Below are 17,855 nucleotides of genomic sequence, written 5' to 3'. Positions count from 1 at the left end.
CTTCAGTTTACATTTACTCTCACAGGAAGATCAAGAGGGACTCCCCTTCCCCAATATTATAGGGCCTCCTCAATTTTCCCAAGGGGCTTCTCCTAACTCTCTAATAAGCACCTTGCTCTCTTGGAATAAGCCCCCTTGGATTTCTCCCATCTATTTGTCACCTAGTCAGATTCTGTCAATGAGTTTCAATCAACGCAGTGGTCACTTCCATCAACTTCATGAAATTCTATGGCCTGAGCATGATTTGTGGTTTCACTGGGCAATCAATTTACATTATATTGTGAAAATTAATCTGAAGGGCAGGAATGAAAGCTGAAGCTAAGGAGAGAGAGAGACAGAGATAAAGTGGTGTTTAAAAGGGGTCTAAATTTATAAGCCATCAGTTTATTGGAGAATGTTCTCATCCTGTGACAATCATCGCCTCCCCAGGCAATGGCTGACTGGGGTGTCCCATAAAGAAAGTTTGGATTACAAGGTCTTCCCTCAAGTAGATGTGCGCTCTCCTTGGGATATTCAATGACTGGTATCTTAAAAAGCATCTTCTTATGAATCCCTTCAATGAAGAACCTTGAGCTTCTGAGATTAAAGCCACCTAACTCCATACCTCCCCCGTGATCCTGAAGTGCATGAATGAGGAAGGAAGTTCTCCGGAATAGCAACACTCCTGCCGACGGATAGTCACCATTGCTATGGGGAATTCATTGCTACTTGATATTTAAAAAGAGACTTCCAGCTTTTCCGACCCCCTTGCTGGAAACTCGGATGGGATGGACCACTGGATTCAGGTTTAAAAACAGACCCATGTCTCAGGAGAGTCTCAAAGACTCCAATCACTCTAAAATCTTATAAATTAGGTCTTTATCCTTCCTAACTCCTCTGGCCTTCTGCTTGCAGATGACTTCACTGCCAAGCCATCTGTTAACCGCAATGATTAGTACCAAGCTATCAGAATAGTTTAAAGAAGAGGGAAATTAAGCAGCCTTTTAAAAAATATTTTTCAGAAACATCTTCTTCCTCTCATCTTTATAAATTGTTGACAGGAAGATTCACCAAAACTGAAGAGGACAAAGAATCAGTTATGATACCCTCTTTCAGCCCCCAGACACAAGCATTCATGCCTACTTATTTGAAGAGGTGTTACTGATTCTAGTTGACTTCTAAGGATCAGGGACAAAGGATTTCCCTATCTTAATTGGGAAGTTCCCCCCAAAGACCATTCTCAATTTCTTTGTTGCATTTCGTCAAGTTCCCCCAAAGTTACAGCCCCTCAGGTCACCCAAAATAGATGATTCTATCATTGTCCTTTCTGGAAAACAGGCCCTCCCCCCACAAACATCCCTCACAAAAAAAATATACACAGCTGCATGCATTCACAGGCACACTCATGCACAGGCCCGCGCACTACACCATGGCGAGGTCAGCTCCCTCACTCAGAAGCCAGCCCTGATCTCTCCATGTAGGACCTGCCAGGTCAAAGGATATAAGAAAGTTGTTTGTAGATGGTGGGTGACCGAGGCCCATTGTTAGGTTCCTTTGAAGTAACAGCACTTTGTCTTCAATCACCCAACACTCAGAGTGCCTGTCACTCCACTGTGAAATATTGGTATGGGCAAGCAGTGGCAATAAAATCCCCGAGCCCCTTTGATTTCCAGGAGGAATTTATTTTAATGCACTCTACCACCCTCCGACTTGGTGTCCATCATGACCTGTCCACCCTGGGCTGGCTGGTTTACCCAACCAGCCAGCCCTATTCCCACTCTGACACTTCAATAAGGGACAGGGGTGATTAATACTTCCTGGGCCAATGCTTAGCCCACATCCCGCAGGCTCACACCTGCTCTTAATGGACATCCTCCATGTTCTTCCTAATTGCGGGGGAGAGAGCCTTTTGAAAATGGGCACCAGTGACCCAAGCCTCTGGCTCAATCCGCTTCTCAAATAATAAACACGAAAGCAGAGACATTTGTCACCACTTGGGCTGCTGTTCCTCTGGCATTATAATACCCCTGTGTGGGGCCACATCCCAGGGGGCATTTGAACTACGGATAGCCTCTCCTTTCTTAGCTCCACATTCAGATTGTGTTTCTGATTTTTTTGTTTGTTTGGGTCTGTTTTTATCCACCATCCACTGTGCCCCAGTTTGCTCTGAGGCTTTGGTATGAAAAGCTGCTGCTGAGATACGAAGTAGATGGAAGTGGGATTTCTCCCAACATGGAGGGGGTCTCCAGATGCCCTCCATAATCCATGTGGGTGGGAGCAGGACCACCCCCCTGAGGCCAAGAGACGCTTTCAAAGGGAAGAAGGGGGTGCAAAGGACAGTGACAGGTGAGAGGTCTTCCCGCCTGGTCTCTGCTCACACGAGTCACCTGTGCACATTAGGAAGAGGCACCCACTTCCACTGGCGGGCTGCACAGTGGAGAGTGAAAGGAGAGAAGAGCCGGGGCTCCCTGCTTTGGGCTGACAGCCCCATAGTCGGAGGGCAAGGCTGGACAAACCAGATGGGAACTGGACCACAGGCCCAGGGGAAACAATCCCACACAGCCATACCTTCAAGGGCCCAAGTGGGCCCTACCCCACCCGCCCCTGGGCTTCTCCCTAAAGAGAAGCTAATGGGTCCCCTAGCCCAACACACCCATCCTGGTGTTGAAGCTACTCGTAAACTCTTGCTGCAAGTGTGGAACATGTCCTGCTGGTGGTGGGCCAGGTGACTCTTAATGATTATGTATTGGTTTGGTTTCAAATAGAACTTTCCTACCCAAACTGTGTGCACACAATAAGAGCACAGAGAATGTGCCTCATCAAACACTGAATGTCCACGTGTGCCACTGCTTTTCTCACTTAGAAACACGTTTTTAGGTCACTTCTGTTAGTTCACAGAGAGGGGAAAAATTGTAAAAGTGGTACAGTGATTGAACTGTGACCCCCAAAATGCTATGTCCAAGTCCTAGTTTGCACAACCTGTGGCTGTGGCCGTACCTGGACAAAGAGTCTTTGCAGATGTCATTAAATTAAGACTGAAAATGAGATCAGCCTGGATTTAGGATCAGCCCTAAGTCCAGTGACAAGTATACTTGTAAGGGAAAAAGAGGGGGAGATCTGATTCACAGAAATACACAGAGAAGTCCATGTGCAGGAGGCAGAAGTTGGAGAGATGCAGCCCCCAGCCAGGGGACGGCCGGAGCCACCAAAAGCTGGAAGTGGCAGGAAGGCTCCTTCCCTAAAGCCTTTGGAGAGAGTGTGAGACAACTGGCCTCCATTACCGTGAGAAAATTAATTTTTGTTGTTTTAAACCACCAAGTTTGTGGCAATTTCTTCCACAGCCACAGGGAACTAGTACCGGTGGTGGCCAAGTGGGGCACCGGCTTCAGTGGCTGTCCCCTGTCCCTCACTGGTCCCAGTGCACACTGGCCCATCTGGGCTCCAGCTGCCTGCTCCAGAGTCTGCATTCTTGCCCCTGAGCCCCTCCTCACCACTGCCCAATCCAGCAAGCCTCAGTTCTAGTCTCCCTCCCTCTGCACATCCAGACAAAGCCCTATGTCGCTCAAGAAAACTCCCCCAGGGGTCCCTCCCCAAACACTGACCTCGTCCTCTGCCAACAACAGAAACACTTATTACCACATGCCCCACACTCACTTGGCACTCAGCACCTGCCTGTCTTTATGCAGGTATGCTTATCAAGCTCCGCAGATAGTAACAATCAACATCTATCATCTGCAGTAGGGTCTCCTGGCATCTGCACACGCACACTGAGCCCCTGGGCAGGTAAAACCTTTATCCACAGCCTCGCTGTGGGGACACAGATCCCGAGGGGGCAGCCACCTGACCTGCTGTGATTGAGCAAAGGGTGAAGAGATAGTCCACCGGTCCGGACTTCACCCTGTACCACAGCAGGATTATTTCTCTCCTCTTCAGTGCACAGCACAATGCTTAGGAATATAAACATGGCAGCTGCCATGAGCTTCCAGCAGCCTGATTTAGCCCTCTTTAAGGCACTGGGGAGAGAGCTGGTGGGAAGGTTCTGCCATTTGGGACAACTGGAAGCTTTCCAGTTGGTTCTGCTGGGGGGCGGGTATCACCCATGCAACCCCTTGGGCAGTTCCCTTGGCTGTATCTATTTGAGAAGAAGGAAAGTCATGGAGTTGAGGATGTGGGCCACAGAAGTGAAGAAAGAATCAGCTGGGCTCCCTGGGGCCTGCAGGCTACCACCCTCCATCTCATCCCAGCCTCCCCGACACCATCTTAAACCTCCAGGGTCCTAGCAAAAACAATGCTTTTCCTGGCCAACCGGCAGAGCAAATACTTACCTTGATTTAAATTCTTACTGAGAAACAAAAGACAAATCCCTGTCCATGCCTACAGGAGTGGGGGGAGGGGGGGATGGGGTGGGGAGGGGGAGCACGGAAGAGCCATCTGCCTGCAGGGGGCACTGGAGCTACATAAAGGTGGAGGGCGAGATGCCCTAGCCAACCATCCCCAGGGACCCAAACCTCAGCCATCAGACACAGCCCAGGGTCAGCCCTTGAGCCAAACAGACAATAATCAGCCACAAAAGGATGGTAATTCAGTCACCGCTGGCCAGATGGGACCCTGTAGCCTCTCCACGGATGCTCTTCATTTTTCCCAGTCAACACCTTGCAAAGGAGGCTAAGGCTGGGCCCATTGCTGCTGGGGAGGAGAAGAAACGGAGGGAGAGAATGGAGGTCCGGAGAAGTACAGCGATTTGCCCTGGTTGCCCAGTGATTACAGCTGAAAATAGTCCTTTTTCCAGGAAGCGCTCTGCATTAGTTCATCCTTGATTTATTTCTGAGCATGACAAAGCATGCACCTCTGACGCCTTCCATGTAAGCAATGTTCCCTGCAGCTCCCACGCGCACTAACTGCTCATCTTTCTATTCCAACACTGACTCTCAAGCCCCCCACTGACCCACTGCAGCCTCGCAATGGCCCTGTGGAAAGAATCAAGTGAACTTCCTTTTTAAAGATGGGGGAGAGTGGAGGCACCAAGAGTTCTGACTCATGTTCCCGAGGTCCTGGAGGAAATCTGTACATGGCGCAGGGCCCAGCACATGGCCCAGCACACGTGGCCAGGACTGAAGGATGTGTCCTGACTTCTCCATATTCTCACCCAGTATTCTCCCCACTAGTTTGGGGTCACACTGTCCCATAGATGTCCCACCTTTGTCACCCTACTTTCAGGCTCCTGAGGGCAAGAATGGCTGGCTCCCGCCCATCCTGCATCCCCAGCCTCTATGAGAGGCCCGGTGCCTTGGTGTGCCCAGTTTGGATTTGGTTCCAAGAAGAACATTACCTGCCATTTCTGAAGAGGGCTGCCTGCAGGTCCCGCGTGGGCCCAGCCCCTCGAGTGGGGGTAGGTGGCGGTCTTTTCTCAGCACTCTGGGAGGCCTGCGCGGTCCACCCCCTCTCGGCTGGACGCGGCTCTGTAAGAAACTCCCTTTGTACCTGTGGGGCAGAGAAGCACGTATGCAGTCACCTGCCTGGAGAATATGTGCCCAGAAGCCCATACACACACACGTTTACAAAGGCAACACTCAGACAATAAACCCCCGAGTCCCCTTGGGGTCAGCCTAGAAACTCCTCATACTTCCTATCCTCCTTTTCCCCTCTAGGACATGGAGACAATAGTGGGACCTAACCCGCAAGGCCGCTGGAGGGACGACATGAGATGGTGCACAGGAAGGGCTCTCCGTGCTACTTCGCGCATGGTGCATGTTCCCTAAAGGCTGGCAGCTGTAATGAAATCCTGAATCATACGCTCCTGGCCACTTATAAACATGCTGCCCCATACAACTTCTGGCAATGACAGGAACGTTCTATAATCTGCACTGACCATGTGCAGCTATTGAGCATTTGAAACAGAGTTAGGGTTTCTGAGGAACTGAGTTTTACTTTATTTCATTTTAATGAGTTTAAATAGCTACATGTGGCCAATGGCTACTGTATTGGACCCTGAAGGCTTAGAGGATCTACTTTGAAAAAAAGGGCTTCTCCGGGTGCCTGGCTGGCTCAGTTGGTTAAGCGACTGCCTTCGGCTCAGGTCATGATCCTGGAGTCCTGGGATCAAGTCCCGCGTCGGGCTCCCCTCTGACCCTCCCCCTTCTCGTGCTCTCTCTTTCTCTCACTCTCTCAAATAAATAAATAAATAAATAAATAAATAAATAAAATCTTTAAAAAAAAAAGGGGGGGGGGCTTCTCCATCTAGAGAGGACCTTCCAGATCATCTGGTCTAACCTCCGAAACAGTATTCACATCCCAGTGGGAAGGCATGGCAAAGTTGAGAAAGAAAATACTGGAGCTTATATTTATATTTACCTTCTTCTAGACTTTCTTGTATCTATTGCTGTATGCCCTTTATAATATACATAACACATTAGCAGAGTAGAACATGTGTACGATTTCTGAGTAAACAATTATGCACTTACTAGGATATGCAACCAAACGTGCCTCCGAGGACAGACCAGCGAGCTGCTCTAGTACCACCTGCTGCGGCCAAAGAACCAAGACACAGAGCAGCTGCTAGAGCCCTAAGACACATTAGACCGTGCAGCCAGGTGGAGCTAGACCCTTGGTCCAGTGCTCTGTACCATTTTGCGACAGGCCACCACCAGCGGTCAGCTCTTTGAAGAGACCTTTGCACTGCTTCTCTCTGCCTAGTCAAGCCACAAGGACGCCCTTTCTTTTACAAACCTCAGTTTACAAGAATTCTACTCCCAGACGCTCTTCAGCCTGGGGGTAAGGTGAGGCGACCTGCTTGGCCACTTTCCTTTCTCATTTGTCTGAGCCGCCGCCAGCCTCCAGCTGCAGTCCCCTAATCACCAGGGCTGCTCACAGAATTTTAAATAAGATCTGCAGAATGCTGTATTCTCTTATGCGTTGATTTTTATGGCATCAAAACAATGAGAAAGTGACTTTGTGTTCATCTCTTCTGGAGTCCGTGTTTGGGCGAGGCCCCACTCACATGGCCCTGCTGCCTCCCCAGCCTGGGGCAGGCGCTGTCATTCCCCGGGGGTGCCTGCTTTATTCTTTGCAGCAGTCGTCCCTGCTTGTCAAGTCCACAGGTTCCTGAAAGAGCTATCTGAGCCAGGGTAGGGAGCTAATCACAAGCCCCTGAACCAGTCAGGGCTCCTGCTGAGCCTGGGCAGAGAGGGATTTCAAAGTGTAGAGACAAAGGGGGAGGGGGGCATGGGGAGAATTCTTCTCTATGTGCTGCTGGGTCACCTTTACCCCCAAGTCAGTGGGTGACTGCCACAAGCTTGCAGGTGTTAAGAACGGCACAGTCTGAACTGCTGGGAGGTTTTGCTTTTGGAAAATGGCCTAGTGAGGGACTCTACTCAATGAAAACCGCTAGGAGACTGTAGGAGAGTCCCAGCCCCTGAATTCAGGTCTTAGGAAGGTGGAATCTGGGCCCTTTTGCCTTTGGGGGAGCCCAAGTGGATCCTGGCCTTGCCTTCAAAGCAGTGTTTTGTTGAGTCATGGGCAGGGTCTGTTGCTGCCTCTCCTGGGTTCTCTGAGAACATTCTGCATGCAGCCCCTCCTGGAAGATCCTCCTCTGGGCACGAATACACAGGGTGTGGCAGGGGAGGCAAATCTGTCACCGTCACCAGCCAAACAAGGCCTCCTGCAGTTTAGCAGATGCCACGAAGACCCGTCTCAACTGCCTTCACCTGGCTGCATGTTGTGTTCCAGATGCTGGGGTGTTGCATGCTAATGACTCATATTTATCCCCTTCTCAAGAGAATTGCTCTTGGCTGATGGGAGCCATCCTGTCTGAAGAGGCCTGGGGGAACTTGCACATACCCCAGGAAGGGCCCTTAGCCACTGACTGACAATTGCAGGGGGTGACAGCTCAGCCCCTTTCTCTCTGAGCAGGACAATCTCTGGTGCGTCTCACACTCCAGACCTTCCCATGGGATCAGGCAGGACTGGATACTCAATGCCAAATTGTGCTTAGTCCTTTCTGTGCCCTGGTCTGCTTCCCTCACTCCTGAGAGCCCTCCCTCTGTAAATCACCTGTCCAAGAATGCCCATCTCAGGCTCTGCTTCTGGGGAGCCCGACCCCAGACACACGATTCAAGTGCTTCCCTTCTCCTCTGAGTCCCATTGGCCTATCTTCCCCAGAGACGCTCCCTCAGATATGTCTGACAAACACCCTTAAATGCAAGGATCCTTATAAATACGTGGTGTCCTTTGTGTGTGACATTGGCCCACAGAGCCGTCCTTTTTCTCATGGTAGTTTTACTGGAGGTTACCTTTACAATCAATCTAGGTTTCCGTGTTTATGTCTAATTCACTGTGAGCTGACCTGTAGAGTGGTTCACAGGGTTTTTAATAACTGCCACTGAAAGTCCAGATTTTAAATTTAACTCCTACACTCAGTGGACCCCCTGCGCTCTCCGTCTCTCTCCAGAGGTCTTCCTTTAAGAGCCTGTGTTATCGACACTTACGTAAGATCAGCACAGTGTTTTTGTTGATAGGCCTCATGGAAAACTGCTCAGAACAAAGCCTTCTTACCGCACAGGAGCTCCAGCACCAGTGACTGGCTGGCCAAGGTCAAGGACTCAGGAGACACTGGTTTTAACTAGAGCTCGGGAGCAGCTCTTGAAGGGAGGCAGGGTGAAGTCTTTGTCCTGTATTTTGAGGCTAGCAGAAAGCCACTGGCCACCCTGCCTACTCCAGCCGCACCCTCCCCACCCCCCACACACTCACTTCTCCTTTTATCAGCCAGGTCTGAGGGAAGAAGGTGGATCCAAGGAGAGCATCAGGCCCCTTCACATATGCTTATTCTGGGGTGGGGGGGGTGGGGGGAACGACATGTGCTGTTATACTGTTCCTCCCATTTGATCCTACAGGGAATAAGAAAGCAAAAGGAAGCAAAGTGGAGGCATGCAGACCTTCAGTATCCCACTAAGCAGGATGTAGGACTATGGTCAAAGCCTCTAGTGCCTTGGTGAATGTGACAAATGTCTCAGCCAGGTGTGGTGGCAGCCACCGTCTCTCTTATGTGTGTCTCCACCTCACCTCAGAGATTGTGACGTCATCCCTGAGAATGCGACCTCACTGAACAGGTAAACCGTGTCATGACCAAAGTAAGCAGACACCTCAGACAGACATCCACTTTAGAGGGAAAGATTTTATTCCCAGGACCCGGTTTACCCTCCTTCCCCCACTTTCAATGACTAACATATATTTTAGGGTTTACCACGCAGGCTTCTCCCATATGACCCCCAATCTCTTCCTTGCTCATTCTGATCCACTTGGGACTTCACAACTCATTGTTCCATGTGTCACAAGTTTCATGCCTCATACAGCGCTGTACACAGTTACAAATTAATCAATAAAATCCAATTCCACGGTCCGGCGCTTGCTCTGGGCACACAGAGGCGTGGTCCATGGGCACTCTGAATCTCCACGCCTCTAGTTAATGTCAGGGCAAATAGGCATCCAAGTATGAATTTTCTACATTTTTCCATTTCCACTCTGAAAATGGATCCTGCATTTTCTAATCCTTCTCCTTTAGCTCATGTACTTTCATCAATGAAAACAGCCATTTTCATTACAGTGTGGTATTCGGAGTTGGCAACAAATGAAGAGACAAATGAAATCAGATGGAGGGCCCAGAAATAAACTCCAGGTATAACTGGGAAGTTAAAATATAGCAAACAAGTGAGAAAAAGAGGTAAATTAATCCAGGGGTCTGTAGGTCTGTAAGCTTTTTGTATAAAGGTCCAGATAATAAATATTTTAGATTTTACAGGCCACATACCATCTCTACCACATATTTTATATATATATATAACCTTTTAAAAATGTAAAAACCCTGTCTAGCTCACAAGGGCATATAAAAACAGGTCAAAAGTCAAATCTGATCCATGGTCCATAGTTTTCCATATGGACAAAAGTAAAAATAAATCTTTCCTTACATTAATATACACAGAACATAAGAGAATATGTTTTTGTGTTTGTGACACTGGGAGACTGAGAGTAAGGAAAGATCTCTTAGACAAGACCAAAAAGTAATAATCATAAAGGAAAAGGCAGCTCCACTTGACAACATCAAAATATACACCTTCTTGATGATAAAAAAGTCCATTTCCAACAGTACAGTTGACTAGTTACTCTGGTTGTCTACCACTGTACTCACCCCTATATTGAAAACAACTAAAAATACAGATTAAAATATAAAAATGTTCAACACTTCTACATAAATGTATTGATGTTCTGATTAGAAAGTGAGATATATTTAAAATAAAAAACCAAGTGAAAACTGAAACCTGAAAAGGTAAGAGGGCTTTCCATTTTGAGAGCATTTGTCAAACCAAGTGAGCTTGATCTTCCATTTTTATGGTCTGGTGGGGTGCAGGGAGCAGGATTCAAACCCAGAATCTACCCTAGGTGCAAATCAAGTGGGAGACCGAACCTCTACTCCTGCAAAAGCTGAGACCTCAGAAGGACCCTCAATATATAAGTGAACTAGAAATAATACGCCCTAACCCCACCACCTTCCCAGGGGACACTCAAAAACTCCAATCTTTCACTCAGTGAAGGAGGCAAAAGTCTCTTCTGTTAATTTTATAACAATAAGGCAGTCTTCTCATGGGTTTGTAATCTGAATTCACAATACACATGACACGAAAAAGCCTAAAACTAAGAATTTTATTTAAAATAGTGCCCAGTGCATGCCCTCAGGCACCTAGCAGAAGCAAAACAAATCATTACTGGAGAAACCCACCTCCAACACAAGTCTCAAAGTTCCAAAAATCTGAGCTTACCATCAAAAATCCAAAAACAAACAAGGAAATAGGTTACTACAAGTGAGAGCTAATAATACATAAAAGAGAGTCAGATGTGCCATGACTTCCTATGTTGGCATCATCAGATGTAAAATATTAAGTGTGTTTTTAGAAAAGGTTGAGAACAAGAGTAAAGATTACAGAAATTTTAAAAAACAATCTTAAAATTCATATGAAACCACAAGAGACTCCAAATAACCAAAGCAATCTTGAGCAAGAACAACAGAGCCGGCAGCATCACACTTACTGATTTTAAAATATATTACAAAACTATAGTAATAAAAATATTATGGCACTGGCATAAAAATAGACATATCAACTAATGGGACAGAACAGAGAGCAATAGAGAGGCCAGAAATAAAACCACTCATTTATTATAAACTGATTTTCAACAAGAGGGGCAAGAATACGCAATGAGAAAATGACATTGGGAAAACTGGATATCCACATGCAAAACAGTGAAATTGGACCCTTATTTTATACCACACACAAAAATCAAATCCAAATGGTTTAAAGACTTAAACATAAGATCTGAAACTGTAAAACTCTTAAAAGAAAACACAGGGGAAAAGCTTCTCGATATTGGCCTTGGCAGTGATTTCTTGGATATGACACCAAAGGAAACAGAAGCAAAAATAAACAGCTGGGACCGCATCAAACTGAAAAGCTTCTGCACGGTGAAGGAAACTATCAACAAAATGAAAAGGCAAGCTACAGAATGAGAGAAAATACCTGCAAATCATTTATCTGATAAGAGGTGAATACCCAAAATACCTAAGGAACTCATGTAACTCGATAGCAAAAAACAAAACAAAACAAAACAAAACCAAAAACCCCAACTTTAAAAAAATGGGTAAAAGACCTGAGTAAACCTTTCTCCATAGAAGACATAGAAATGGCCAACAGACACATGAAAAGGTGCTCAATATCACTGATCATCAGGGAAATGCACATCAAAACCACAATGAAAGATCACCTCACATGAATCTGTTAGGATGGCTATTATCAAAAAATAAAAATAAAAGATAGTAAGTATTGACAAGAATGTGGAGAAAAAGGAATCCTTGTATTGTGTTGGTGGGAATGTATATTGGTATGTCCACTATGGAAAACAGTATAGAGGTTCCTCAAAAAATTAAAAATAGAGCTACCCTATGATCCAACAATCACACCCTTGGGTACATACCCAAACAAACTGAAATTAGAATCTCAAAGAGACAACTGCACACCCATGTTCAATGCAGCATTGTTTACAATAGCCAAGATATGGAATCAACCCAAATGTCCATCAATGGATGAATGGATAAAGAAGATACGGTATATACACAACAGAATATTACTCAGCCTTAAAAAAGAAGGAAATCTTGCCATTTGCTGCAATGTACATGAACTTGGAAGTAGAATAAGCCAGATACAGAACAAAGACTACCTGACCCCAATGATAGCAGAAATCGAACACAGTCAACTCATAAAAACAGAAAGGAGGGGCGCCTGGGTGGCTCAGTTGGTTAAGCGACTGCCTTCGGCTCAGGTCATGATCCTGGAGTCCCTGGATCGAGTCCCACATCGGGCTCCCTGCTCGGCAGGGAGTCTGCTTCTCCCTCTGACCCTCCCCCCTCTCATGTGCTCTCTCTCATTCTCTCTCTCTCAAATAAATAAATAAAATCTTTAAAAAAAAAAAAAAAAAAACAGAAAGGAGAATGGTGGTTGCCAGGGACCAGAGGAAGGGGGATCAGGAGGTGTTGATTAAAGGGTACAAAGTTTCACTTATGCAAAATGAATGAATCCTAGAGAATTACTGAACACCACAATGCATATAGTTAACAATGCTGTATTGTATACTTAAAAATTTAAGAGGGTAATCTTCTGTCAGTGTTCTAATAAAAAAAAAAGGAAGAAGCTTCTAGAAATTACAGGTAAGATTAGGACATCATATGTGAGGATGGTTTCATGGGTGCATCCTTATCCTCAAACTCATCAAGATGTATACATTAAATATGCACAGCTTTTATGTATGTCAATCATAATTCAATAAAGAAAAGACTAAAGAGCAAGAGACTATATAAATGATCAAGCAGATTTGAAAAATATTTAAGTGGAACTTTTTGGAAATAAAGCATAATATACATTAACAATCAAATTTAACGCTCGATAAATAATAGGGGGATAGTTAAGGGAGGGCAATTAAGAGGCCACTGTCATAGTCCAGGGGCTTTTTCTCCTGACCAAGATGGTTTAACAGTAACTGGATTTATTCTCCCAAAGAAAAAACTAGGTAAATATATAAAACAATGGTTTTCAGAACAGGAGACATCAAGTAATGAAAGCAGTGATCCCTTGAGAGTAGAGAAACAAATGAGGTAAACCCTGTAATTGCTCAGCTTCCTGGTGAAGGAATTTACCAGGTCCAGCACCATCTGTTGAAAAGATTATACTTTTCCTTTGAACCTTTGGTGAAAATCAATTGACCAAATACAAGTGGCCTATTTCTGTACTATCTGTTCTGTTCCATTGATCTATTTGTCTACTTTGATGCAAATACCATTCTGTCTTAGACATTTTAGCTTTATAGTAAGTCTTAAAGTCGGGCTGTGTAATCAAGATGGTGTGGTCCTTGCATCAAAAGAGACAAATAGACGGACAAAGGGTACGGACACAATTACATGTCCACATGCAAACATAAGAACTTTCATCTCTACATCACTCAATACAGAAAAATTAGGTGAAAATGGATCACAGGCTGTAACGTTAAACCTAAGCGTATAAAACTTCAGAAAAAAACCTAGGAGAGAAACCTTTGTGGCCATGAGTTGGGCGAAGATTTTGTGGTTATAACGCCAAAAGCACAATCCAGAGAAAAGAATGATAATTGGACTTCACCAAAATTAAAAATATATGCTCTTTAAAAGATCCTGTTAAGAGAGTTAGAAAACAAGGCACAGACTGGAAGAAAATATTTACAAACCCCGTATCTGATAGAGGACTTAAAACCAGAATGCATAAGGAATTCTCAAAACTCCATAATAAGAAAACAACCCATTTTTATAATGGCCAAAAGATTCAAACAGATACTTCACCAAAGAAGATACATGAAAGGCAAGTAAGCACAAAAAGAGATGCTTCATGTCATTAGTTGTGAGGGAAATGCAAATTCCAGCTTGTGGGACAGCACCACACACCTATTAGAATGCCTGAAGTAAAAAGAATGGCCATGCTAAGTGCCGGCAGGTCGTGGAGAAGCTGGGACTTTCACACAGTGCCAGCAAGGGCATGAAATAACACAGTCACTCTGGGAAACAGTCTGGCATCTACTACACAGTCCAGACGTCACACTCTTATTTGCGCAAGAGAATTTAAAGTATGTATCCAAACATTTCAGAGTCTGTTCCTTTGTCTCTTTTCTTCTGTTTGTTCATTTTGGGTGGGGGGTGGGTGAAATAGGTGAAGCAGGTGAAGAGCACACTTATCTTGATGAGCACTGAGAAAGGTATAGAATTGTTGAATCCCTGTATGGACCCCTGAAACTAATATAACACTGTATGTTACTTATACTTGAACAACAACAGAAATAACCAACTCAGAATTTTAGAAAATAAAGTATATCTCCATGCAAAGACTTGTGTATGGATATTTATAGTAGTTTTTATTTGTAACAGCCCGTAACTGAAACAAACCATTAATGTCTACCAACAAGTAAATGTATAAACAAATTATGACATATCCACCCAATGGCCTAGTACTTAGCAATAAAAAGGAATGAATTATTGGGGTGCCTGGGTGGCTCAGTTAGTTGAGTATGTGACTCGTGATTTTGGCTCAGTCATGATCTCAGGGTGGTGAGATGGAGCCTGGTGTTGGGCTCCGCACTCACTGGGAGGTCTGCTTCTCTCTCTCTCCCTCTCTCTCTGCCCCTCCCCCCATTCTCACACTCTCTAAAATAAATAAATCAATCTTTAAAAAAAAAAAGGAATGATGCAACAACATGGATGAACCTCAAAATAATCTTGCTGAGTGAAAAAAAGCCAGACCTCCCGGCCGCAAAAAAGAGCCTATATTGTGTGATTCCATTTCTATAAAATTCTAGAAAAAGGGCACTACTATATAGTTACAGAAAGCACATCACTGGCTACCTGGGGATGGCAGGAGGGAGGAGGACACATGGAAATTTGAGGGATTTTTGATACATTACCTTGACACTGCTATTGGTTTCACAGGTGTGTACATACACCCAAACTTATTAAATTGTATGCTTTAAATAGGCATTACACTCAGTATACCTTAATAGAGCTTTAAAAAAAATAACTCAGGGGGTTTAGAACATTAGTAAAGATAGATCTGAACAAAGTATCTAGATTTTAGCACAGAAAGACAAAGTTATTGAAAATAGAGGTTAAGACACATAAAAGAGAAGATCTAAGATACATTACTTTAGTGCTCCAGAAAGAGAAGACCAAGAATGGGATAGAGACAATGTTTGAAGAATGATGGCTGAGAATTTTCTAGGGAGACATCAATCCAAGAATCATAAAAGCCCAATGGATTCCTAATGGAATAAATAAAGGTAACACACCTGTATACATCAAAGTAAAACTATGGAACACCAAAAATTAAAAGAAGATCTTAAAAGTAGCCAGAGATAAGAGACCTTCGAAAGACAGATGAGTACACTAATAGCTGATTTTTCTGCCACAAAATAGAAGCCAAATGAGTGCAGTAATGGCTTTGATTTGTGGAGAGAAAGTAACTCTCAGCCTAAGGCTATATACCCAGCAAAAACATTTTTCAACAACAAGGAAGAAATCAATGTATTTTCAGACTAATGAGAATGGAGACTTTTTTTCTTTTAGAGAAGTTCTTAAAAAATATGCTTCAGACAGAAGAAAACAATCCCAGAAGTAAGCTCTGATATGCAAAAAAGAAAGAAGAGACAGACATTTGCAATTATGTGGGTAAAGTATACAGAAATGGGCTTAAAAAGACAAAAGAACAGACTTGGGAAAATATCTGCAGCGTGTGTAATGGCAAAGCACATACACAAACCTAGAATACATACCAAAACCTACAAATTCTGGATGGGCACAGCACACAAATCTGCTAATAACAAGCCTTCGCAGAAATATGGGAGCAGGGCATATTTTCACTCACAGCTGGAGGAAATGTAAAGTGACACATCCGCTCTGAAGAGCGATTCACAAATAATGTGTAAAGTTGAAAATGTGATTACCTTATAACCCAGCAATTCCACTTTGGGTATAGTTCTGAGAAAACCTCTCGCATTGTGCCTAAGGAGGCATGTATGTATAAGCATTCATTCACTGCAAACCAGCAAAAAAAAAAAAAAAAAATTGGAGCCGATTTCAATGCCCATAAACAGGGGAATGGACAATAAAATGTGCTATCCTCATGGGAAGGAGCACTCTACAGCACTTACAATCAATGAATTTGACCAACATGGCTAGATATTCAAAAACACGATACTGAGTTTAAAAATCAAACTGACGGGGCGCCTGGGTGGCTCAGCTGATAAGCGTCTGCCTTCCACTCAGGTCGTGATCCTAGGGTCCTGGGATCGAGCCCCGCATCGGGCTCCCTGCTCAGCGGGAAGCCTGCTTCTCCCTCTCCCACTCCCCCTGTTTGTGTTCCCTCTCTCGCTGTGTCTGTCAAATAAATAAAATCTTTTTAAAAAATTAAAAAATAAAAATAAAAATAAAACTGAAGAATGATTAATTCAGTATGGTATTTACACACATGCTTTAAAGACTCAAAATAATTATATATATTATTAGTGTGTACATTGACTTGCAAAGTATGAAAACACAGATTGAATCAATGCCAAATATGTAAAACTACATAACATATATGTATATGTGTATATATATAATATATATGTATAATATAAATATACACTTCATATATAAAATATAAAGTAATACTTTATTTCATTTTTTTAAAGGCTCAGAAACAAATATGACAAAATGTTAATAATTACTAATTCTGGATCATTACCCAAGAGTCTGTTACATATTTTCTGAACTGTTCTGCATTTTTAAGTGTTTTTCAAAACAAGAGTAAAAGAGAAAAGATACTCCGCTACATAGGTTTTACCACATGCGCCGGGAGCTAAGGCCTATGGAGAATTCTCTGCTACAGAATTTCATTTTCTGGGGAATGTGAAGACAACTGAAGTGAAATGGGAACGTGAATAAGAAAACAGGCCTCTCTCAAGGAGAGAGCACACGATGGATGAATGACAAGAGACGCACACACACACAAATACACACGTGAGTGCGTAGACAGATATGTAAATTGATGTATACGTGTACATATACATCATACACATGTGGGTGGACAGACGGATGGACAGATAGATGGTGTGGAATAATGCCCCCTACCCTCAAAGATGTCCGTGTCCTAATCCCCAGAGCTGTAACTATGTGACATCCCCAGCAAAAGGGACTTCATGAATATAATTAAGGGCATAGTCCCCAAGATGATGAGGTATCCTGGATTATCCAGGTAAACCCAATCTAAACACATGAGTCCTTAAAAATGAAAGAAGAGGCAGAAAACTGGGTCTGAAAAGTGAGACTGAACAAGAAGGAGCAGAGACTTGAGGTGTGAAAGAGACCCAGCCTGCCCGTGCTGGTTTGCGATATGGAAGAGGAGCCACTGGCCAGGAGCAAAATCCTGCCAACCACCCAAGTGAGCAGGAAACTGATTCTCCACTGCAGCCTCCAGAAGGAATGCAGCCCTGCTGACACCTTGATTTTTGTCAGGGGAGACACATATTGAATTCTGATCTACAGAACTAAAAAATAATAAATTGGTGTTGTTCACAACAAAATTTACATGAAACTGGTAATTTGTTATAGCAGCAACAGAAAACTAATTAGGTAGATGGTACATATGTAGGTGGGTGGGTAGACAGATATATAAATAGATGATAAAGATATAGATACAGATACAGATACAGATACAGATACAGATACAGATATAGATATAGATATAGATATAGATATAGATATAGATATAGATATAGATATAGAT

At 44.0% G+C, this 17,855-nt stretch overlaps 1 protein-coding gene across 1 annotated transcript in view; it reads right to left on the bottom strand.

Annotated features, from left to right (window-relative positions):
• Nucleotides 1–4,293: 4,293 nt before the first annotated feature.
• The window catches only part of ZNF831 (zinc finger protein 831), a 61,126-nt gene continuing 47,564 nt past the window's right edge, over nt 4,294–17,855 (bottom strand). The window contains exons 4-5 of the mRNA XM_035025648.1: nt 5,309–5,460; nt 4,294–4,662 (exon numbers count right to left, since the gene is read on the bottom strand). Coding sequence (XP_034881539.1) covers nt 4,625–4,662; nt 5,309–5,460 — 190 coding nt within the window. The 3' untranslated portion in view covers nt 4,294–4,624. The remainder of the gene's footprint in view (nt 4,663–5,308; nt 5,461–17,855) is intronic.

This window comes from Mirounga leonina, unplaced genomic scaffold (genome assembly GCF_011800145.1).
Source record: "Mirounga leonina isolate KUSES-001 unplaced genomic scaffold, KU_Mleo_1.0 Mir_195, whole genome shotgun sequence".
Classification (NCBI taxonomy): domain Eukaryota; kingdom Metazoa; phylum Chordata; class Mammalia; order Carnivora; family Phocidae; genus Mirounga; species Mirounga leonina.
This window is presented reverse-complemented; position numbering and strand designations above follow the sequence as displayed.